This window comes from Carettochelys insculpta, chromosome 34 (assembly GCF_033958435.1).
Source record: "Carettochelys insculpta isolate YL-2023 chromosome 34, ASM3395843v1, whole genome shotgun sequence".
NCBI lineage: Eukaryota > Metazoa > Chordata > Testudines > Carettochelyidae > Carettochelys > Carettochelys insculpta.
The window spans coordinates 1,204,261-1,227,835 of NC_134170.1; the positions used below are offsets into that span (position 1 = coordinate 1,204,261).

General features: G+C 66.6%; 1 protein-coding gene across 4 annotated transcripts; it reads left to right on the forward strand.

The window, feature by feature from the left end:
* The first annotated feature begins 433 nt into the window (after positions 1-433).
* Positions 434-22,627, forward strand: PLD2 (phospholipase D2). 4 transcript variants are annotated; one of them, XR_012643098.1, is made up of 26 exons: positions 2,311-2,771; positions 3,491-3,605; positions 3,741-3,871; positions 4,415-4,557; positions 5,204-5,303; positions 6,635-6,700; positions 6,982-7,040; positions 7,832-7,924; positions 7,999-8,151; positions 10,413-10,562; positions 10,714-10,797; positions 11,107-11,185; positions 11,261-11,371; positions 11,663-11,830; positions 11,939-12,050; positions 13,219-13,337; positions 13,418-13,531; positions 13,623-13,727; positions 13,812-13,900; positions 14,732-14,845; positions 15,307-15,356; positions 16,300-16,434; positions 16,709-16,862; positions 19,895-20,024; positions 20,990-21,104; positions 22,042-22,179. XR_012643098.1 is itself a non-coding variant. In XM_074982979.1 (25 exons), exons 1-25 carry the CDS (start codon positions 2,769-2,771, stop codon positions 22,264-22,266), a joined length of 2,787 nt encoding a protein of 928 aa, XP_074839080.1. In that variant the 5' UTR covers positions 2,325-2,768; the 3' UTR covers positions 22,267-22,627. The 4 variants fall into 4 exon arrangements, 3 of the variants coding, with proteins under 3 accessions (XP_074839079.1, XP_074839078.1, XP_074839080.1); XM_074982979.1 differs by lacking the exon at positions 19,895-20,024 and having other exon boundaries at positions 2,325-2,771; positions 22,042-22,627; XM_074982978.1 differs by lacking the exons at positions 2,311-2,771; positions 19,895-20,024 and adding an exon at positions 434-665 and having other exon boundaries at positions 11,663-12,050; positions 22,042-22,627.
* Positions 22,628-23,575: the final 948 nt, after the last annotated feature.

The window sequence follows — 23,575 nt, forward strand, 5'->3', positions numbered from 1 at the left end:
GTCGGCTCCTGGGCTCTGGCGTCCTGGCCCTGGGGTGGGGGTCCCCATCTGTGTCCCGGGGGCTGGTCCCTGTGTCTGCAGCGCAGCCCCGGCCTGTGGGACTGCCCCACACAGTACAGGGCGGCTCCAGCCACGTGGGGCTGACTGGCGCCGGGGGGCTGCCCCACTCAGCCCGGGGTGGGGGGCTGCCCGGGGCGGGTCCTGGCTGGAGCTGTGGGGCTGGCCCACTCTACCTCTGCAGGCCAAGGCGGTGGCAGACGGCTGGGGGGCCCTTCCATGGGGCAGTGGGAAAGTGGGGGGAGTCTCGGGGAGCGGGGTTTGGGGCTGGGGCCTCCAGAGGCGGGGGGAGGGGGGCGGCCCTTGCCTACGCCCCACCCAGCTGAAGCCACGCCCGGCCCTGCCCTCCTCCGCTCGCGGCCTGTGGGGCAGGGCCCCCCCGGCCCAGCCCCCCGTTGTGTGGGGCCCGCCCCGCGGGTGCAGCTGGCTCTGGGGTGGGGCCGGCAGCGCCGCGCACGTGGCTTTGTTTGTGTAGGGTCTCCGCGGCGGGTGGGGCAGGGCTGTCCCGGGCCAGGCTCCGGCCCCTCACCCCGCCCCACTTCCCTTCGCGGGCCGGGCCGGGCCGCCGCCGCCGCCGCCGCCCCCAGCCGGCCGGGCGGGGACACCGGGTAAGGGCCCGGCAGGCGCGGGAGGAGGGGGATTCCCACGGGGGGGCTGTGCTGTCCTGCCCCCCAGCCTGTGGGTCCCGCCCTGCGGAGGGCAGCTCCGCTCCCCGCCCCTTAACGCGCAGGCGAGAGGCTAGTGCGGGTCCCACTTCCCCCCGTTACCCAGCGCCCCGGGGGGGGGGGGGTCAGGGCCGGACCCCGCCGCCCCCCCCAAAACCAATCTGGCTGCCCCACGTGACTCGGACTGCACTTAAAAACTTCCTGAACTCGGGAGATGCAGGAGCTGTGGGGCGGGAGTGAGGGGACGGGCAGGGCTGGGGGGTGCAGGGGCTGTGGGGCGGGAGTGAGGGGACCGGCAGGGCTGGGGGGTGCAGGGGCTGTGGGGCGGGAGTGAGGGGACCGGCAGGGCTGGGGGGTGCAGGGGTTGTGGGGTTAGAAGTGAGGGGATCGGCAGGGCTGGGGGGTGCAGGGGCTGTGGGGCGGGAGCGAGGGGTCCGGCAGGGCTGCGGGATGCAGGAGCTGTGAGGCAGGAGTGAGGGGATGGGCAGGGCTGGGGGGTGCAGGGGCTGTGGGGTGGGAGTGAGGGGGACCGGCAGGGCTGGGGGGTGCAGGGGCTGTGGGGTGGGAGTGAGGGGACCGGCAGGGCTGCGGGATGCAGGGGCTGTGGGGTTAGGAGTGAGGGGACCGGCAGGGCTGGGGGATGCAGGGGCTGTGAGGCGGGAGCGAGGGGACCGGCAGGGCTGGGGGATGCAGGGGCTGTGGGGCGGGAGCGAGGGGACCGGCAGGGCTGGGGGATGCAGGGGCTGTGGAGTTAGGAGTGAGGGGACCGGCAGGGCTGGGGGATGCAGGGGCTGTGGGGCGGGAGTGAGGGGACCGGCAGGGCTGGGGGATGCAGGGGCTGTGGGGCGGAAGCGAGGGGACAGGCAGGGCTGGGGGATGCAGGGGTTGTGGGGTTAGGAGTGAGGGGACCGGCAGGGCTGGGGGATGCAGGGGCTGTGGGGTTAGGAGTGAGGGGACCGGCAGGGCTGGGGGATGCAGGGGCTGTGGGGTGGGAGGGAGGGGACCGGCAGGGCTGGGGGATGCAGGGGCTGTGGGGCGGAAGCGAGGGGACAGGCAGGGCTGGGGGATGCAGGGGTTGTGGGGTTAGGAGTGAGGGGACCGGCAGGGCTGGGGGATGCAGGGGCTGTGGGGTGGGAGGGAGGGGACCGGCAGGGCTGGGAAAGCTGCATGTTGGGAGCCCCAGAAACAGGGTTCTGCAGATGGGGGGGCAATGTGGGGCAGGAGGTCCCAGGGCCTGGGCTCTGGAGGGCGGGGGCACCGTGGAGCAGGGGGTCCCAGGGCCTGGGCTCTGGAGGTGGGGGGGCAATGTGGGGCAGGGGGTCCCAGGGCCTGGGCTCTGGAGGGGGGTGCAATATGGGGCAGGGGGTCCCAGGGCCTGGGCTCTGGAGGTGGGGGGGCACCGTGGGGCAGGGGGTCCCAGGGCCTGGGCTCTGGAGGTTGGGGGGCAATGTGGGGCAGGGGGTCCCAGGGCCTGGGCCCTGGAGGTGGGGGGGCAATGTGGGGCAGGGGGTCCCAGGGCCTGGGCTCTGGAGGTGGGGGGGGCGCCGTGGGGCAGGGCGGGGGCCAGCTCTCTCTGCCAGCCCCTCCTATTCCGGCGAAGCGGAAAGGAATGTGGGACGTGCGCAGCTGAGTTGGCTGCCCTTCCCCCACGCCGCCCCGCCAGCCCAGCCCCCCGGGCCTCCGTCCCTGCCCCCCAGGACCCCCCACGGTCCCGTCCCTGTGGCCTGTCCCTGGAATTCAGCCCCCCCTTGCTTCTCTGCAGTACTCTCCCGGACGCCTGGGTCCCCTGACCCCATTCCCTGAGGCCCCAGGGCTCAGCACTGGGTGCTGCTGTCCTGGACTCCTGGGTCCCTGCCCCCAGGGATGCCATGGTCCCCGGACGCCTGGGTCCTACACAGCTGGGCCCAGCTCTCTCCCATGTGGCCCTGTGAGGAAGTCGTCCCACACCACGACTTCCCCTTGGACAGGATGTCGGCAGGGCTGGAAGCACATCCAGAGATTTCCTAATCCACTGGGTCCCAGACCTGCCAGCCGTGACCCAGCCCCATGGTGGGGGGCAGTGGGGGCTGGTGGCTAGCGCAGGGGGTGGGAGCCAGGACTCCTGGGTTCTCTCCCCGGCGCTGGGAGGGCAGTGGGGGCTGGTGGTCAGAGCAAGGGCTGGGAGCCAGGACTCCTGGGTTCTCTCCCCAGCGCTGGGAGGGCAGTGGGGGCTGGTGGGTAGAGCAGGGGGTGGGAGCCAGGACTCCTGGGTTCTCTCCCCGGTGCTGGGAGGGCAGTGGGGGCTGGTGGTTAGAGCAGGGGCCGGGAGCCAGGACTCCTGGGTTCTCTCCCCAGCGCTGGGAGGGCAGTGGGGGCTGGTGGGTAGAGCAGGGGGTGGGAGCCAGGACTCCTGGGTTCTCTCCCCGGCGCTGGGAGGGCAGTGGGGGCTGGTGGTTAGAGCAGGGGGTGGGAGCCAGGACTCCTGGGTTCTCTCCCCGGCGCTGGGAGGGCAGTGGGGGCTGGTGGGTAGAGCAGGGGCCCAGAGCCAGGACTCCTGGGTTCTCTCCCCGGCGCTGGGAGGGCAGTGGGGGCTGGTGGGTAGAGCAGGGGCCCAGAGCCAGGACTCCTGGGTTCTCTCCCCGGCGCTGGGAGGGCAGTGGGGGCTGGTGGTTAGAGCAGGGGTGGGAGCCAGGACTCCTGGGTCCTCTCCTTGGTGCTGTGGGGGCTGGTGGGGGGCAGACCCAGAGCCAGGACTCCTGGGTTCCCCCGCTCACCTCCCCTCCCTGCAGGCTGGCAGCATGCAGGCCCCGACATGCCCTTTCCCAGAGGACGGCCGGCTGGACGCCTCAGACCTGCAGGTGGAGGGAGACGAGGTGGACGCGCTGCAGGAGGGCACAGCACTGGGTGAGTGGAGCAGGCCCAGCTTGTGGGGGTGGAAGTGTCGTCTCTGGCCCCCTGGCACAGCCGCCGTTGCTGCTACCCCCCTGCCCGCCCAGCTCTGGGTGTCTGTCCCCCCTCACCTGGCTGCCTGTCCCGTAGGGGGTCCGCTCTACCCCTTCCTGGTGGTCTACGACCTGAAGCCACTCAAGTCGCAGGGGCCAGTGTTTGCCAAGGGGGTGCCCGTCATCGCCCGGGTGCAGAGCACCGAGCGCTACACCAGCGGCTCCAAGGTGAGAGGGGCAGAGCCAGGACTCCTGGGTTCTCTCCCCGGCGCTGGGAGGGCAGTGGGGGCTGGTGGTCAGAGCAGGGGGTGGGAGCCAGGACTCCTGGGTCCTCTCCCCGGCGCTGGGAGGCAGTGGGGGCTGGTGGGTAGAGCAGGGGGTGGGAGCCAGGACTCCTGGGTTCTCTCCCCGGCGCTGGGAGGGCAGTGGGGGCTTGTGGTCAGAGCAGGGGGTGGGAGCCAGGACTCCTGGGTCCTCTCCCCGGCGCTGGGAGGCAGTGGGGGCTGGTGGTTAGAGCAGGGGGTGGGAGCCAGGACTCCTGGGTTCTCTCCCCGGCGCTGGGAGGGCAGTGGGGGCTGGTGGTCAGAGCAGGGGGTGGGAGCCAGGACTCCTGGGTTCTCTCCCCGGCGCTGGGAGGGCAGTGGGGGCTGGTGGTTAGAGCAGGGGGTGGAGCCAGGACTCCTGGGTTCTCTCCCCGGCGCTGGGAGGCAGTGGGGGCTGGTGGTTAGAGCAGGGGGTGGGAGCCAGGACTCCTGGGTCCTCTGCGTGCAGATCCGCCCCAACACGCTCTACTCGCTGCGCCTGACCCATGGGGATTTCACCTGGACCATGAAGAAGAAGTTCAAACACTTCCAGGAGCTGCACCGCGACCTGCTGAGACACAAGATCTTCATGAGCTTCCTGCCCCTCTCCAGGTGTGACCCCACTCCCCCCCCCAGTCCTGCAGGGAGTGCCCTGGGACCTCCCCCAATGGACTGCTCCACAGCCCCCACAAGCCCCCCCAAAGCTGTCCAGAAATGTACCAGATCTTTATCTGTCAGGCTCAGGGGCAGGGAATGGGGCAGGGCCTGGTCCCCCTAGGGCACCGGCTCCCCCGGCCCAGGGCAGGACTGGGTGGCTCAGGGGCAGGGAATGGGGCAGGGCCTGGTCCCCCTAGGGCCACCGGCTCCCCCAGCCCAGGGCAGGACTGGGTGGCTCAGGGGCAGGGAATGGGGTAGGGCCTGGCCCCTCTAGGGGCACCGGCTCCCCCCGGCCCAGGTCAGGACTGGCTGGCTCTGGGGCAGGGAATGGGGCAGGGCCTGGCCCCTCTGGGGGTGCTAGCTCCCCCCGGCCCAGGTCAGGACTGGCTGGCTCAGGGGGTAGGGACTGGGGCAGAAGGCCTGACCCCTCCAGGGGCGTCAGCTTCCCCAGGGCAGGGAGTGGCTGGGGCAGGGAATGGAGCAGACGGCCTGACCCCTCTAGGGGCGCCAGCTTCCCCAGGGCAGGGAGTGGCTGGGGCAGGGAATGGGGCAGAGGCCTGTCCACACTAGGTCTCACCCCGTCCGCTTCTGCCCCTCCCAGGTTTGCTCTCCAGGGCTCCCGGGCAGAGGCCACTTCCCAGGAGATGCCAGCCTTGCCTCACGCAGGTGGGGGTGCCGCGAGACGCCCCTCCAGCAAACAGGTATGCGGGGGTCGGGATGCTGGGGAGTTCCAGCAGCTGTCAGGTTGTGGGTGGCATGGGGGGAGGGACCCTGGGTTAGACCAGGGAGCCCCAGCGTGGAGGCCGGGGCTGGTGGGGAGACCAGACTGAAATCCACATCCTGGCGCCCCCAGCAAAATCACCAACCTGTTGTGTTTGGTCGCCCCCACCCGGGGCTCTTGTACACATCTGACGCCCCCGGCTCGTCTCTGGACTCTTTGTCTTCTGTCGGCATTCCTCGGTTTTGCCTTCTGCTCTGTTTTCCATGGGTGACCATCCTGTTCACCCATCCTGAGGGACCGGGTCACATTTTGCTTGGGATTTGTGCCGAAATTCCTGGCAACAAAAACCCCTCGAATGCATTTTTAATGAATCAAACAAGCCTTCCTCAAACACGCCAAACATGTAAGGCCCGAGAGTCTCGGCATGTCCTGCATGTAAAAGAAACCGAGGGATACGCAGCTGCAGGCTCCAGCGTTACAGAAATAAAGTGGCAACATCAGGTCACTGGGTCCTGGTGGATTTTAGAGCTGGTAGATCTCGGCCTGGTTTTCATATGTCACCAGGTCCTGGTGGATATCAGAGTTAGTAGATCTCGGCCTGGTCCTGATGCGTCACCGGGTCCTGGTGGATTTTAGAGCTGGTAGATCTCGGCCTGGTCCTGATGTGTCACTCGGTGCTGGAGGATTTTAGAGCTCTTAGATCTTGGCCTGCTCCTGATGCATCACCGGGTCCTGGTGGATACTAGAGCTAGTAGATCTTGGCCTGCTCCTGATGCATCACCGGGTCCTGGTGGATACTAGAGCTAGTAGATCTTGGCCTGCTCCTGATGCATCACCGGGTCCTGGTGGATACTAGAGCTAGTAGATCTTGGCCTGCTCCTGATGCATCACCGGGTCCTGGTGGATACTAGAGCTAGTAGATCTTGGCCTGCTCCTGATGCATCACCGGGTCCTGGTGGATACTAGAGCTAGTAGATCTTGGCCTGCTCCTGATGCATCACCGGGTCCTGGTGGATACTAGAACTAGTAGATCTTGGGCTGGTCCTGATGCGTCACCAGGTCCTGGTGGATTTTAGAGCTAGTAGATCTTAGCCTGGTCCTGATGTGTGTCCAGAAAGGGAAAAGGCAGAGTTGTGGTTTTGTTACCTCCCTGTCACGTCCGTCACAAGTCGCTGGACTGAGCTTGTGGACTAAATGGGACTGGGGGAACTGGTTGCCTGCACCTGCACAAGGCTGCCAAAGGCAGGGTTACCCCTAGACCCGTGGCTCCCACCTGCTCAGTGCTCTGATTCCTTCCCTTATTCCCCACAGAAGTACCTGGAGTCTTACTTAAACTCCCTGCTGGCAATGTCCTTCTACCGCAACTACCACGCCATGGTAATGTACCACCTCTCCCCGCCCCACAGTACGCAGAGAGGGGGCCTGGCTCCCCTGCCACGGTCCCAGACTCCTAGGTCGCACATCTGGCTCTGGGAGGGGAGTGTGGGCTGGTGGGTTAGACTGGGGGGAGGGGTTGGGAGCCAGAACTCCTGTGTTCTCTCTGCAGCACTCAGACAGGAGCAGGGGGCCAGGAGTCAGGGCTTGTGGGTTCGAGGCTCTGTCCTGCCTCAGTTTCCCTGCCTCTCCCAGCCTGGCTCTGAGCGACTCTCCCACTGCAGGCGGAGTTCCTGGACGTCAGCCAGCTCTCCTTCATCCCTGACCTGGGACCCAAAGGCCTGTAAGTGACGGTCGCATCTCTGCCCAGAGACCCAGCAACCAGACAGCCCCCAAGGCACCCACTTCTCAGGGGGTGGGAGGCGGGGACGCTGCCAGGGACTGCTCCCACACAGAGGAGGGTAGTGAGTGGTGGGGGGAGCATCGGTCACCGGGAGCCAGGACTCCTGGGTTCTCTCCCTGGCGCTGGGGGACAGTGGGGGCTGGTGGTCAGAGCTAGGGGCGGGAGCCAGGAGTCCTGGGTTCTCTCCCCAGCGCTGGGAGGGCAGTGGGGGCTGGCAGTCACAGCAGGGGGTGGGAGCCAGGACTCCTGGGTTCTCTCCCCGGCGCTGGGAGGGCAGTGGGGGCTGGTGGTCAGAGCAGGGGGTGGGAGCCAGGACTCCTGGGTTCTCTCCCTGGCGCTGGGGGTCAGTGGGGGCTGGTGGTCAGAGCAGGGGGGTGGGAGCCAGGACTCCTGGGTTCTCTCCCTGGCGCTGGGGGTCAGTGGGGGCTGGTGGTCAGAGCAGGGGGGTGGGAGCCAGGACTCCTGGGTTCTCTCCCTGGCGCTGGGGGTCAGTGGGGGCTGGCGGTCACAGCAGGGGGTGGGAGCCAGGACTCCTGGGTTCTCTCCCCGGCGCTGGGAGGGCAGTGGGGGCTGGTGGTTAGAGCAGGGGGTGGGAGCCAGGACTCCTGGGTTCTCTCCCTGGCTCTGGGAGGGGGCTGGGAGCAGGTGGGTTAGAGTGGTGGCTGGGTGGGAGCCAGGACTCCTGGGTCCCCCCACCCACACCCCCCTCCAGACCTTGGCTCCTGTTGCAGGGAGGGCATGATCCTGAAGCGCTCCGGTGGGCACCGCCTCCAGGGGCTCAACTGCTTTGGGCACCACCAGATCTGCTACCGCTGGTCGAAGAGGTGAGCTGGGGGCGAGGGGGCGGGGCCTGGACCTGGGTAGCACCGCCCTTCTCACTGGCCCCGCCTCCCCGCAGGTGGCTGGTGGTGAAGGACTCCTTCCTCCTGTACCTCAAGCCGGAGTCCGGGGTCATCTCCTTCGTGCTGCTGTTCGACCCGGGCTTCAGCGTCCTGGTGGGGAAGAAATCCACCGACAGCAAGTACGGCGTCCGTGTGGAGAACAGCACCAGGTCCGGACACCGGGGTCCCACCCTGCCTCGGGGCTGGGGGCAGGACTCCTGGGTTCTCTCCCCGGCGCTGGGAGGGCAGTGGGGGCTGGTGGTTAGAGCAGGGGGTGGGAGCCAGGACTCCTGGGTTCTCTCCCCGGCGCTGGGAGGGCAGTGGGGGCTGGTGGTTAGAGCAGGGGGCTGGGAGCCAGGACTCCTGGGTTCTGTCCTGGCGCTGGGAGGGCAGTGGGGGCTGGCGGTTAGAGCAGGGGGCTGGGAGCCAGGACTCCTGGGTTCTGTCCTGGCGCTGGGAGGGCAGTGGGGGCTGGTGGTTAGAGCAGGGGGTGGGAGCCAGGACTCCTGGGTTCTGTCTTGGCGCTGGGAGGGCAGTGGGGGCTGGTGGTTAGAGCAGGGGGTGGGAGCCAGGACTCCTGGGTTCTGTCCTGGCGCTGGGAGGGCAGTGGGGGCTGGTGGTTAGAGCAGGGGGTGGGAGCCAGGACTCCTGGGTTCTCTCCTGGCGCTGGGAGGGCAGTGGGGGCTGGCGGTTAGAGCAGGGGGTGGGAGCCAGGACTCCTGGGTTCTGTCTTGGCGCTGGGAGGGCAGTGGGGGCTGGTGGTTAGAGCAGAGGGCCGGGAGCCAGGACTCCTGGGTTCTCTCCTGGCGCTGGGAGGGCAGTGGGGGCTGGTGGTTAGAGCAGGGGGTGGGAGCCAGGACTCTTGGGTTCTCTCCCCGGCGCTGGGAGGGCAGTGGGGGCTGGTGGTTAGAGCAGGGGCCCAGAGCCAGGACTCTTGGTTTCTCTCCCTGGCGCTGGGAGGGCAGTGGGGGCTGGCAGTTAGAGCAGGGGGTGGGAGCCAGGACTCCTGGGTTCTCTCCTGGCACTGGGAGGGCAGTGGGGGCTGGTGGTTAGAGCAGGGGCCCAGAGCCAGGACTCCTGGGTTCTCTCCCCGGCGCTGGGAGGGCAGTGGGGGCTGGCGGTTAGAGCAGGGGGTGGGAGCCAGGACTCCTGGGTTCTCTCCCCAGCACTGGGAGGGCAGTGGGGGCTGGTGGTTAGAGCAGGGGCCCAGAGCCAGGACTCCTGGGTTCTCTCTCCGGCGCTGGGAGGGCAGTGGGGGCTGGCGGTTAGAGCAGGGGGTGGGAGCCAGGACTCCTGGGTTCTCTCCCCATCACTGGGAGGGCAGTGGGGGCTGGTGGTTAGAGCAGGGGCCCAGAGCCAGGACTCCTGGGTTCTCTCCCCGGCGCTGGGAGGGCAGTGGGGGCTGGCGGTTAGAGCAGGGGCCCAGAGCCAGGACTCCTGGGTTCTCTCCCCGGCGCTGGGAGGGCAGTGGGGGCTGGCGGTTAGAGCAGGGGATGGGAGCCAGGACTCCTGGGGTCTCTTCCCGGCGCTGGGAGGGCAGTGGGGGCTGGTGGTTAGAGCAGGGGGTGGGAGCCAGGACTCCTGGGTTCTCTCCCCAGCACTGGGAGGGCAGTGGGGGCTGGTGGTTAGAGCAGGGGGTGGGAGCCAGGACTCCTGGGTTCTCTCCCCGGCGCTGGGAGGGCAGTGGGGGCTGGTGGTTAGAGCAGGGGATGGGAGCCAGGACTCCTGGGGTCTCTTCCCGGCGCTGGGAGGGCAGTGGGGGCTGGTGGTTAGAGCAGGGGGTGGGAGCCAGGACTCCTGGGTTCTCTCCCCAGCACTGGGAGGGCAGTGGGGGCTGGCGGTTAGAGCAGGGGGGTGGGAGCCAGGACTCCTGGGTTCTCTCCCCAGCGCTGGGAGGGCAGTGGGGGCTGGTGGTTAGAGCAGGGGGGTGGGAGCCAGGACTCCTGGGTTCTCTCCCCAGCACTGGGAGGGCAGTGGGGGCTGGCGGTTAGAGCAGGGGGGTGGGAGCCAGGACTCCTGGGTTCTCTCCCCAGCACTGGGAGGGCAGTGGGGGCTGGTGGTTAGAGCAGGGGGTGGGAGCCAGGACTCCTGGGTTCTCTGCCCAGCACTGGGAGGGCAGTGGGGGCTGGTGGTTAGAGCAGGGGGTGGGAGCCAGGACTCCTGGGTTCTCTCCCCGGCACTGGGAGGGCAGTGGGGGCTGGCGGTTAGAGCAGGGGGTGGGAGCCAGGACTCCTGGGTTCTCTCCCAGCACTGGGAGGGCAGTGGGGGCTGGCGGTTAGAGCAGGGGGCAGGAGCCAGGACTCCTGGGTTCTCTCTTGGCACTGGGAGGGCAGTTGGGGTGGTGGCTAGAGCAGGGGGTTGGGTGCCCGGACTCCTGGGTTCTCTGCCTGGCAGGCCGGGCTGCTTAGTAAGCCCTGCCCCGCGCCCGCAGGACGCTGGTTCTGAAGTGCAGCAGCTACCGCCAGGCTCGCTGGTGGGGGCAGGAGATCTCAGAGCTGGCCCAGGAGAAGGGCAGTGACTTCCTGCAGCTGCACCGGCACCAGTCCTTCGCACCCCTCCGCAAGGACACCCCGGCGCGCTGGTGAGGGGAGCGCACCCCCGGGGGGCTGGGTGGAGGGTCCCGGTGCCTGGAGATGGGGAGGGCGGGGGACTGAGGGCTGAGGGGGATCCCAGCCCCACTGGGGGCATTGCTGCGGGAACCAGCCCCCCACGTCCCGTCTGCCCCCCGGCAGGTTCGTGAACGGCGCTGGGTACTTTGCTGCTGTGGCCGACGCGCTGATGCAAGCCAAGGAGGAGATTTACATCACTGACTGGTGGTGAGCGCCCCCCCAGCCCTGGCCACGGCCTCCCCCGAAGCCCCCCGGCCACGGCCACGGCCTCCCTCTTGCAGCCCCCAGACCACGTCCTCCCCCTGACCCTCCGCTGTCCCTCAGGTCCTGCCCCCCGGCTCTGTTCTCTTCACCTTCCCACTGGCCCCACACCCCCTTGCTCCCAGGAGCGTGCTGGGTCCCCGCGGAGGCCCATGGGCTCCCTCAGTCCCCATGCGGGATCCCGGCCAGCCATCAGGGCGCGGGGGCAGCTGCAGGGATCCAGGCCGCTCTCTGCCTTCCCCTTCCCCCTCCAAGGCTGAGCCCCGAGATCCACCTCAAGCGCCCGGCACAGATGGACGACTGGCGCCTGGACATCCTCCTCAAGCACAAGGCGGTGAGTGGCCGGGGTGGGGCTGGCCTGGGGCTTGTCCCCAGGACTCCCGCCCCCCTGACGCCCCCTGCCCCCCAGGAGGAGGGCGTGAGGGTCTGCGTGCTGCTCTTCAAGGAAGTGGAGCTGGCCTTGGGCATCAACAGTGACTACAGTAAGAGAGCGCTCATGCTCCTCCATCCCAACATCAAGGTAGGGAACCCAGGCGTCTGGGCCCCTGGGAAGCGAGAGGGGACCCAGGCGTCCGGGACACTCACCCTAGGGGAGGGAGAGGGGACCCAGGCGTCCGGGACACTCACCCTAGGGGAGGGAGAGGGGACCCAGGCGTCCGGGACACTCACCCTCGGGGAGGGAGAGGGGACCCAGGCGTCCGGGTCCCTGGGGAGGGAGAGGGACCCAGGTGTCCAGGCCCCCCAGGGAGGGAGAGAGGCGTCTCACCCGAGGCCCTGGAGCTCCTGGCCACCTTTGCTCCGCCATCCCCAGGTGATGCGCCACCCCGACCACGTCTCATCTGTCGTGTTCCTGTGGGCCCACCATGAGAAGCTGGTGGTGGTAGACCAGAGCGTGGCCTTCCTGGGGGGGCTGGACCTGGCCTATGGGCGCTGGGACGACCTCTGCTACCGTCTCACCGACCTGCCCCCACCGGCGGAGGTCAGTGCCTTCCGCCCTCCCCTGCCCCTGCAGCTGGCTGTGGGGAGGCCGCATTGCGCCCCCCTGGGGGGCTGCTGCGGGGTCTACGCTGGGTTCTGTCTCCCGCAGGGTTGGGGGGAGCCGCCTGCTGACTTGGCCACCAACCAGCAGCTCTGGCTGGGCAAGGACTACAGCAACCTCATCTGCAAGGACTGGGTGCAGCTCGACCGGCCCTTCGAAGGTGAGCCCTTCCGGCACTGGGGCGGGAGTGGGGCTGGCCACAGCCGAGGGCCTGGCAGCCAGCGTGTGCCTGGACACTGACCTGGGGCCGCAGCCCCTTAACTCTGCCCCAGAGCGTGTGGGAGAGCTACACCCATCCTTAAATGTGCCCCTGAGCATTACAGCCCCTTAACTCTGCCCCTGGAGAACATAGGAGAGCCATACCCATCCTTAACTGTACCCCTGAGCATTACAGCCCCTTAACTCTGCCCCTGGAGAACATAGGAGAGCCATACCCATCCTTAACTGTACCCCTGAGCATTACAGCTCCTTAACTCTGCCCCTGGAGAACATAGGAGAGCCATACCCATCCTTAACTGTACCCCTGAGCATTACAGCCCCTTAACTCTGCCCCTGGAGAACATAGGAGAGCCATACCCATCCTTAACTGTACCCCTGAGTATTACAGCCCCTTAACTCTGCCCCTGGAGAACGTAGGAGAGCCACACCCATCCTTAACTGTGCCCCTGAGCATTACAGACTCTTAACTCTGCCCCTGGAGCATGTAGGAGAGCCACACCCATCCTTAACTGTGCCCCTGAGCATTACAGACTCTTAACTCTGCCGCTGGAGAACGTAGGAGAGCCACACCCATCCTTAACTGTGCCCCTGAGCATTACAGACTCTTAACTCTGCCGCTGGAGAACGTAGGAGAGCCACACCCATCCTTAACTGTGCCCCTGAGCATTACAGACTCTTAACTCTGCCCCTGGAGAACGTAGGAGAGCCACACCCATCCTTAACTGTGCCCCTGAGCATTACAGCCCCTTAACTCTGCCCCAAGAGCAGCATATCCCCCTTAGCTCTGCCCGCTGAGAGTGGCACATTCCCTTAACTGTCCTTGCGAGCATTACACCCCCGTAGCTGTGTCCATGGTAGTATTAGAGCCCCATAACGATATCCCTGAGAGCATTCCACATCCTTAACTCTGCCCTTGAGAGCATTCCACCCCCCGACTGCGCTCTGGAGAGCGGCCCTGCCCCTGTTCCCAGCCGGGACGCCCCAGGCCGTGAGTTGCCCGAAAAGAGCTGAGGACGGCCAAGAGGCAGGGCCAGGGGGCACAGTGACGCTGGGGCGGAGCGCTCCCACGCCAGCCCCGCTCCCCAGCTGAGCAGCGCCCCCGCTGTCAGATTTCATCGACAGGCGCCGTATGCCGCGGATGCCCTGGCGGGACGTGGGGGTGGCGGTGTACGGCCGAGCTGCCCGCGACGTGGCCCGCCATTTTGTCCAGCGTTGGAACTACACCAAGGTGGGGGGGCCGTGCTCCTGGGCTGGGGGGCGGGCGGGGGGGACCCCTGGGCGCTCCGCCCACCTCTCGTCCCGTTGCAGACGGTGAAGAGCAAGTACAAGGGCCCGGAGTATCCGCCCCTGCTGCCCAAGTCACTCAGCACAGCCCAGCGCCTGCCCGGCCCCGTGCCCGGCGCCCAGGCCGCCAGCGTGCAGGTCAGGGGGTGCGGGGGCAGGGGAGCGGGCCAGCCCTCTGGCCTGGGGGGGGCTGCAGGGTGGGCTCCCCTCACCCCTCCCGTCCCCGCAGGTGCTGCGCTCGGTGGATCGCTGGTCGGCCGGGACCCAGGAGTGCTCCATCTACAACGCCTACCTGAGCCTCATCGAGGGGAGCCGGCACTACATCTACATCGAGGTGTGGGGCGGGGCCGGGGTGGGGCTGGGGCCGGGCTGGGGGCTGGCCTGGGGGGCTCTGTCCATCCTGGCGCTCTCCCCACAGAACCAGTTCTTCATCAGCTGCGCCGACGGGCGCTCGGTGCTCAACGCCGTGGGAGACGCCATCGTCAGCCGCATCCTGCGTGCCCACAGGTCACCCTGCGGGGGGGGCGGAGGGGAGCCCCGGCACGTGTCACAGGGGGAGGGGGAGCGGGAGCCCCGGCCCCTGTCACCCCCAGAGGAGAGGGGGCGCCCCAGCCGATGACACCCCCAGAGGGGAGGGGGAGCGCCCCAGCTGATGATACCCCCAGAGGGGAGGGGGAGCCCTGGCCCATGACACCCCCAGAGGAGAGGGGGAGCCCCAGCCCCTGTCAGCCCCAGAGGGGAGGGGGAGCCCCGGCCCCTGTCAGCCCCAGAGGGGAGGGGGAGAGCCCCAGCCCCTGTCACCCCCAGAGGGGAGGGGGAGCGCCCCAGCTGATGATACCCCCAGAGGGGAGGGGGAGCCCTGGCCTATGACACCCCCAGAGGAGAGGGGGAGCGCCCCAGCTGATGATACCCCCAGAGGGGAGGGGGAGCCCTGGCCCCTGTCAGCCCCAGAGGGGAGGGGGAGCCCCAGCCCCTGTCAGCCCCAGAGGGGAGGGGGAGAGCCCCGGCCCCTGTCAGCCCCAGAGGGGAGGGGGAGCCCCAGCCCCTGTCACCCCCAGAAGGGAGGGGGAGCCCCGGCCGATGACACCCCCAGAGGGGAGGGGGAGCCCCAGCCCCTGTCACCCCCAGAGGGGAGGGGGAGCCCCGGCCCATGACACCCCCAGAGGGGAGGGGGAGCCCCGGCCCCTGTCAGCCCCAGAGGGGAGGGGGAGCCCCGGCCGATGACACCCCCAGAGGAGAGGGGGAGCCCCGGCCTGAGTCATGGGGGGGGCAGACCCCAGGACTGGAGGGGGAGGCGCGCTGGGGTGCGGGTCTCACCTCTCCCTGTGCCCCCTGCAGGGAGCAGCGGCGGTTCCGGGTTTTCCTGCTCCTACCCCTGCTGCCTGGCTTCGAGGGGGACATCGCCGAGGGTGGGGGCAACTCCATCCAGGCCATCCTGCACTTCACCTACCGGTACGGCGCTGGGGGAGGGAAGGGCCCGGTGCAGCTGTCAGAGAATCGGAGTGCATGAGAACAGGCAGGGACCCCCCAGGTCGCCCAGTCCGGCTCCCGGCAGGCCTGGCGCCGTCCCGGCCGACGTCTGTCCGACCTGCTTGGAAACGTCTCCCGCCGCCCAGATCCCAAACCGCCCTGGCTGCAGGTTAAGCCCATTGCTCTGACCTGCCCTCAGAGGCCCAGGGGAGCCATTCGTCCCCAAGCTAAACGAGCCCCGGTCGTTCCGGTGTCGCTCCCGTTCTCCGCCCCGCTGCTGTTTCTTTCCCCAAACGCGGGGCCCAGAGCCGAGCGGGAGAACGTCGGCTGGGGGCTGGCTTGCCGCACTCCTGTTAACGTTGTGTGGGGCAGGGCCCAGCCACTGGGTGGGAGGGTGTGGGGCCAAGCGCCCCGGTTTAGTGGCTGCCTCTGCTTTTCCCCAGGACGCTCTGCCGGGGTGACTCCTCCATCCTGAGCCGCTTGAAAGCTGACAGTGAGTGTTGAGGGGCTCCTCTGTAATGCTTCCAGCCTCCATCCTCTCCCAGCACCAGGGAGAGAACCCAGGAGTCCTGGCTCCCGGCCCCCTACTCTAACCACCAGCCCCCACTGCCCTCCCAGTGCCGGGGAGGGAACCCAGGAGTCCTGGCTCCCGGCCCCCTACTCTAACCACCAGCCCCCACTGCCCTCCCAGTGCCGGGGAGGGAACCCAGGAGTCCTGGTTCCCACCTCCTGCTCTAACCACCAGCCCCCACTGCCCTCCCAGCGCCGGGGAGAGAACCCAGGAGTCCTGGCTCCTGGCCCCCCTGCTCTAACCACCAGCCCCCACTGCCCTCCCAGCGCCGGGGAGAGAACCCAGGAATCCTGGCTCCCAGCCCCTGCTCTGACCACCAGCCCCCACTGCCCCCTCCCAGCACTGGGGAGAGAACCCAGGAGTCCTGGCTCCTGGCCCCCCTGCTCTAACCACCAGCCCCCACTGCCCTCCCAGCACCGGGGAGAGAACCCAGGAGTCCTGGCTCCCAGCCCCTGCTCTAACCACCAGCCCCCACTGCCCTCCCAGCGCTGGGGAGAGAACCCAGGAGTCCTGGCTCCTGGTCCCTGCTCTAACCACCAGCCCCTACTGCCCCCCAGCGCCAGGGAGAGAACCCAGGAGTCCTGGCTCCCGGCCCCTGCTCTAACCACCAGCCCCCACTGCCCTCCCAGCGCAAGGGAGAGAACCCAGGAGTCCTGGCTCCTGGCCCCCTGCTCTAACCAGCAGCACCCGCTGCCCTCCCAGCGCCAGGGAGAGAACCCAGGAGTCCTGGCTCCCGGCTCCCACTCCCCTCCCAGGGCAGGGGCCGACCCCAGGAGCCAGGGCTGTCGGGGGGTGATAGGCATCGAAGGGAAGACTGCCGTGTCCAGGGGTGTCCCGCCTAAGCCCCTGTTCCCTCCCTCGGCAGTTGGGGACGACTGGAAGAACTACATCTCTGTCTGCGGGCTACGCACCCACGGCGAACTCTGCGGTGCCCCCATCACCGAGCTCATCTACGTCCACAGCAAAATGCTCATTGTGGACGACCGTCACGTCCTGATTGGTGCGTGCTGGTGCGGACTCAGGCGTCCTGGGCCCCTCCCTGCCCCACTGAATCCCACCAACCTCCCCCAGCTGGGAGAGAACCCAGGAATTCGGGGCCCCTCCCCTCGCCCCTTAAGCCCCACCCACCTCCCGCAGCTGGGAGAAAACCCAGGAGTCCTGGCTCCTACTGGGAGGCCAGAGGTCAGGCCTGAGGGGCAGTGGCAGGCCAGGGGCAGGCCCACGGGCCGGGCGCAAGGGGTGCCTCCGGCTCTGATCCCAGCCCTGCCCGCCAGGCTCTGCCAACATCAACGACCGCAGCCTGCTGGGGAAGCGGGACAGCGAGCTGGCTGTGCTGGTGGAGGACTCCGAGGTCGTGCCATCCGTGATGGACGGGGAGCCCTACCAGGCTGGGAAATTCGCCCTGAGCCTGCGACTCGACTGCTTCAGGTGGGCTGTGATGGGGTTTTGGGGTCCCCCAAGCTCTGCACCCTGTCCGCAGGCAGAAGAGTCTCTCACTTAGCAGGAAAACAGCAGGTTTATTAGCCGACAGGACACAGCATCGTACAGAGGAGTCAGTACAGCAGGCAGAGACAGCCAGTCCAATTCATGTTGGGGAGAGGAGGCCCCGAGGGGCCCCCAGAGCCGGGGCCTGGCCCCCTCCTTTGTCTCTCTCTCCCTCAGCCCAGACTAACTGCTTCCAACTCCCAGTTCCAATTCAAACCCCTCAGGCTCCACCTCCTCCTTTGTCTGCAGTACAAAGGTGTTACCTGGTCATCAAGGTTACCCTCAGCAGGAGCCCCACACCCTCTGTGAGCCACTCACACACACACAGGTATCCCCCACTCCATCACATCTCTCCCCCCTTCCAGACCGAACTGAGCGGGGTCACTCAACTGGTGACCTGGGGAAGTTCGGGGCTCTCCCCTTGTGACAGGGCATTGGCTGTACCCTCTGTTCTCCCCTCGATGTGCACCACCTCCACTTCATAGTCCTGCTGGGGGAGGCTCCAAGTCAGGAGCTTGGTCTCGGCCCTTTTCATGTGATGCAGCCGGGCAAGTTCCTTTAGTTCCCTTGGGTTGGTTGGTCTCACTGCAGCACCAACAGATCAAACAGGTCTTTTGTGGTCTGGGTCCTGCCCCATCTGACCACCAGTCCATACAGCTGCTCCAGCCAATGTCTGGAATTCAGTTACAGTCCAGTAACGGAAGGTACAAATGCTTCCATCCTTGGCATTTAGCCAGACCACCACAATGGCTGTGTGCCTCAGTTTCCCCTTCCATGCCACACAATAGGTTTGGAATGTTCCTTCTCATGTCAGAGGTTGCGAGACTAGTTACAGGGAACAATGGTGACATTTCAGAGTTACAGACTCCTTTAGCATACAATTTATGCTTCTACATCAATGTCATCATGTCACATGGCTCTTTTTAAACATTCAGTGCATGGTACAATTCTACAGCTTTTGGTAGCAGCACCCCTTGGTTACAGCAGTCAGCGTGAGTAACAGAACAAACCCATTGCAACTGCACATTTACGTTGCTCTTTGGTAGACCACAACTTTTGTGTAACCTCCTTGAGAATCTGGTATTTTGGGGATAAATGGCTGAGGCCTTTCTTAGCACCATCAAGTTCTAATCTTCTCCCTTGCCCCCTGGGGTGGAAATTTGATCTCTCTGGCTGTGCCCTCTCTTCTAACAAGAGCTGGGCCATTGATGATCTCAGGGAGATGCCTCCCCTCCACCAGTCTGGAAATTTGCAAACCAAACTGCTTTCTGAGAGTTGTTTTGTGAGTCCCAGACGCAGAATCCACATGAAGGAATCCCTGTTTATCCCTTACTGGCCCACCAGGCCCAAAGCTCCTTTGTCCTTCCACCTCCAACTACTGCCTCCCCATGGAATCAGAAGTGGAGTCCAGTATAAGAATATAAGTGTTTCCACCATCTGGAGATGGGGAATTGCTGGCGCTCTCCTGCATCCTACAGAGACTGACTGTGCAGCTGTTTTACTTGGTTCTCACAGGGCTGCTCACATTCCCTGATAGTTTTCACTTTACTTGCACCAACTTCCAATTCCTGAGAAACTTTTACACTGCCTGCTTTGGACCCTTCCAGAGCACAGCCAGTGGTTTCACACTCAGGCAGGTCCTGGCCATCAGGAGCTGAAACAAACTTCTCCCCAGGCAAAGGGCTGCTCTGGCTCTTACAGACAAGCACCTTTCCTGTTCACTCTCCTTCACCTTACTCCCATTTTCTGCAGTCCCCACAGACGGGTCAGGAAAAGTTTCAGGGAAATTCTCTTCCTTAAGAGCTTCCCCAAAACAACTCCTCACCCCTGTCTGCCTCCACAGGGGCACTGCTCCCTTGAGCCACAACCAGCTCCTGGGTTTCACCTACACCCAGGATCACTTCTGGCCCATCAGGCAGACTCCCACGTAATCCCCCTCCAGGCAGACAGCCAGTACCACCGGATAGAACGTTAGGGTCCCTTTCCTCCCTTCTGCTACCAGCTCCTTTATCTTCATCAGTCAGCTTAACTCCATTGCCCGTCTGTTCTTGTGTCCTGGCGAGAGGATGACTCTGGTAGGACAGAGTCCTCTCATCCCCTCCCAATAACACCTCAGCATCAGGCAAAGAACAAGTACCAGAATCGTCTGGTCTCTGGGATTCCCTGATGATCCTAACTGGATTAGACCAAGTTAAAGCATCATCCCCCCTGAGAGACACAGAGGTAGGCCCACTTCCCATCTGGGCTTCAGCTGCCCTCAGATCCAGCTCTGGGATCTTGGCTCCATCTCGAGCCCCCACAGGCTCAGGCAAAGGAGTCACTTCCCCAGAAGCAGAAGCACTTTTCTTGCACCAAGGACCAGTGTCCTTAGCAGGGATACCACTGCCCATCCCAGAGCCATTCCCTCTGCTCCAGCCCCCATGGCTGGATTCAGAGACACACCTGGAATGCTCTTTTCTGGTGGATCCTTCTCCAGCCACCCTAGGCTGAGGAATCCTCCTCAGACAATGGGCTAGTTTCCTCATTGGCACCTTTTCCAAACGCAGGCTCTGCTCTCTCCCCAGGCTGCTGCTGCTGCTGTTTAACACAGACAGACAATGGGAGACACTCTCTCCTTTGTCCCAGCCCCCCGGCTGGTCTCCACACACACACAGAAGGTGAAGCAGCTTCTCTCACAGACAACTTGCCATTCCCAGTGGACAAGCTGCTTTCCTGCACAGACACACAGGCACCTTCCTCGGCCCAGGCCTGGAAAACTTTTCACAGGTCTGTCTTGGCCACTAGTAGATGATGGGTTGGAATCGCTCCTTCCCTCCTTGAGCTGTGGCAGGCCACTCGGTTCAGAGCTCCATGCAGTCCAGGGTTTCCTGCCCCGATCCGGGCTCACCTCTGCAGGATTCTCCCCAGCCATCAGCTCCGCCACTGCACATCCACGCTGCCTTGTTCAGCTTCTTTAATCTTGATTCGGTTTTCAGGTGCTGCCACTTCACAGCGGAGTTGCTCAGCGTGGTTGCAGGCTCTCAGGCTGATGCCCTCTGCACCCCACGATTCCTGGAAGAATCCCTTCAGTGTGCCAGGCTCCTTGCGGGTCACAAGCTGCCCAGGGTTAGGCCGTAGGCCCCTCTGCCCTCTGGGACCGACTCCAACAGACTCCCAGCGGAACCCCTTCTTCAGTGTGACACCCGCTCTCAGGGACCATGAGCACCCTGTCTTGGGAAGGACTCATTCAGCGTCAGTCTCCTCAGGGGTCACTTGTTCCTGGGGGTTGGGCTCTCGGCCCCTCCACCTTCTGGGACCGACTCCAACAGATTCCCAGGAGTAACCCCTCCTCGGGTGTGACACCCCCTCTCGAGGACCACAACCGCAGTTGCTTGGGTTTGGCCGCAGGCCCCTCCGCCTTGGGGAACTGCACCTCACTGCCCTTCAGCACACCTGGGTCTCGCAGGCCCCACTTCTTCCGGGGCCCCGGTCACGTACTGCTGGATGCTCCATCCTCGGGGTGCGGAACATCCCACTCCTGACACCAGTGTGATGGGGTTTTGGGGTCCCCCAAGCTCTGCACCCTGTCCGCAGGCAGAAGAGTCTCTCACTTAGCAGGAAAACAGCAGGTTTATTAGCCGACAGGACACAGCATCGTACAGAGGAGTCAGTACAGCAGGCAGAGACAGCCAGTCCAATTCATGTTGGGGAGAGGAGGCCCCGAGGGGCCCCCAGAGCCGGGGCCTGGCCCCCTCCTTTGTCTCTCTCTCCCTCAGCCCAGACTAACTGCTTCCAACTCCCAGTTCCAATTCAAACCCCTCAGGCTCCACCTCCTCCTTTGTCTGCAGTACAAAGGTGTTACCTGGTCATCAAGGTTACCCTCAGCAGGAGCCCCACACCCTCTGTGAGCCACTCACACACACACAGGTATCCCCCACTCCATCACATGGGCCTAGGCTCGGCCACGCGCCTCCCCGCGGCCCTGGCCGTGCCCCTCCCCTCGCAGCCCAGACCGGGTACCAAACCCCGGCGCTCCAGCCGCGGCCGTTACCTGGGGCGGCGCCTCATCTGGTGCTGGCCCTTCTCCGCAGGGCGCTGCTGGGGGCCTCGGACAGCTCCCCTGACGTCCAGGATCCCGTCTGCGACCGCTTCTTCCACAACACCTGGAAAGGCACCGCCTGGGCCAACGCCAACATCTATGAGCAGGTGTGGGATGCAGCGGCTGTGGGGCAGGAGTGTGGGGACCGGCGGGGCCGGGGGGGCAGGGCCGGGGAATGGAGGGGCGGCGGGTGGGGAGCGAGGGGACCTGGGGGACCAGGGGGTGCAGAGGCTGCGGTGCAGGAGCGAGGGGACCGGCAGGGTACGGAGGCTGTGGGGTGGGAGCGAGGGGACCGGCAGGGCCGGGGGGAGCAGGGTTGGTGGGGCGGGAGCGAGGGGACCGGCAGGGTACGGAGGCTGTGGGGCGGGAGCGAGGGGACCGGCAGGGCCGGGGGAAGCAGGGTTGGTGGGGCGGGAGCGAGGGGACCGGCAGGGTACAGAGGCTGTGGGGCGGGAGCGAGGGGACCGGCAGGGCCGGGGGGAGCAGAGGCGGCAGGTGCGGAGTGAGGGGAGCGGCAAGGCCGGGGGAAGCAGGGTTGGTGGGGCGGGAGCGAGGGGACCGGCAGGGTACAGAGGCTGTGGGGTGGGGAGTGAGGGGAGCGACAAGGCCGGGGGAAGCAGGGTTGGTGGGGCGGGAGCGAGGGGACCGGCAGGGTACAGAGGCTGTGGGGTGGGAGCGAGGGGACCGGCAGGGCCGGGGGGAGCAGAGGCTGTGGGGTGGGGAGTGAGGGGAGCGACAAGGCCGGGGGGAGCAGGGTTGGTGGGGCAGGAGCGAGGGGACCGGCAGGGTACGGAGGCTGTGGGGTGGGGAGTGAGGGGACCGGCAGGGCCGGGGGGAGCAGGGTTGGTGGGGCGGGAGCGAGGGGACCGGCAGGGTACGGAGGCTGTGGGGTGGGGAGTGAGGGGACCGGCAGGGCCGGGGGAAGCAGGGTTGGTGGGGCGGGAGCGAGGGGACTGGCAGGGTACAGAGGCTGTGGGGTGGGGAGCGAGGGGCACTGTGGGCCGACCCCCGCCTGCCCCCCACCGACTCCCGCCTCCCCCCCAGGTTTTCCGCTGCCTGCCCAGTAACGCGGTGTGCTCGCGGCGGGCGCTGCGGGAGTACACGGCGGTGCCCAGCCTGGCCTGCGTCAGCCCGGAGCTGGCCCGCCGACGCCTGGCGCAGGTGCGGGGCCACCTGGTGCACTTCCCCCTGCGGTTCATGGAGGAGGAGGACCTGCTGCCCCCTCTCAGCTGCAAGGAGGGCATGATGCCCACCGAGGTGTGGACCTAGGCCGCCCCCAGGCTCTGCGGGGCCCGTCGCGACATTCCTGGGGCCGAGCGCTCCCCGGAGGGGCGCCTGGGAGCCAGTCTGCCTCAGTTTCCCCTGCCCCGTGCTCAGGACGGGGCCGGGCCGGCAGCGCGTGGCTCGCCCCACTACCTGCTGCTACTAACCAGCCGGTGCCGGCCCGGCCCGGCCCGGCCCGGCCCCCAACACTATCATTACCCCCCGGCCGGCAGGGGAACCCGCGCCCCCAGCTGTCACCGCCGGAGGGGCAGAGCTCTGCCCGCGCCCGCCCTCGTGGGACCAGCTCGGCGCGCTGCCGCTCCCTGCTTCTCCGCGCGCGGCTGCTAATAAAGGCCTGTACGCTGCACCAGCTCTGTGCTTCCTGCGCGGCCCCCCGACCTCGGGAGTCGCGTCTGTGCCTGCTCTGGGCACGCCCCTCTGTGAGCTCCCCCCGCCAGCGGAGACCCGGCCAGGCCCAGCCAGGGGTGTGATGAACCAGCTCGGGGCCAGGACGCCAGGCGGGTTATGGGGCGACGGGTCAGCCGAGGAGCTGCCAGGACCAGCCATCCTGGGGAGAGGGGCCCTGTCCCCTTCCTTCCCCCTCCAGCCTGCCCCCCGGCCCCTCCTCCCCCGGGCGCTATTACCTCCGTGCCCCTCTCCTGGGCATTGGCCCTGACGTAGGCTGGGGGGTTCCCACGGCCGTCTGGGTGCTGGTGCGATGCTGAGGGAAACTGAGGCCCGGGCCCGGGGTTACCCCAGGCCGGCAGGAAAGAGACGGGGCTGCAAAAGAAGGTGAATGAACCCTGCCCCCTCCCCATTCTACACGGGCCAGGCCCCAGGGAGGGTGCTTGGCTTCCTGGGTGCCCCCCAAGCACCATGTGCACCCCCAGGGCCCCCACACCAGCACCATGCTGGGGGGGTGGGGGGAGGGGTTTGTCACCTAGGCCGTGAGGCGTTGCGGGGGGGCGCCGCAGGCCCTGGCGCAATGGGGCCCCGGCAGCGCCTGCCCCAGCAGGGTCCCGGGGCTGCCCCCAGTTCGGGATAGGCCCCACCTGTTCCTCCAGCTGCTTGGAGGGGACCAGCCTCCCCCTGCCTGCGTCCCTCTTGGGGCCTCTCTGGTCCATGCACAAGCCCCTCCCCCTCACCACAGGCTCCACCCGCTCAGGCAGCCCCTCCCCCTTTGCCACAGGCTCCACCCCCCTCAGGCAGCCCCCCCCCCCGCCCATGAACAAGCTCCTCCCCCTCAGCAACTGGTCCCTCCCTCTCAGGCTGCCCTCCATTAGCAACAGGCTCCTCCCCCTCATACAGCCCCTCC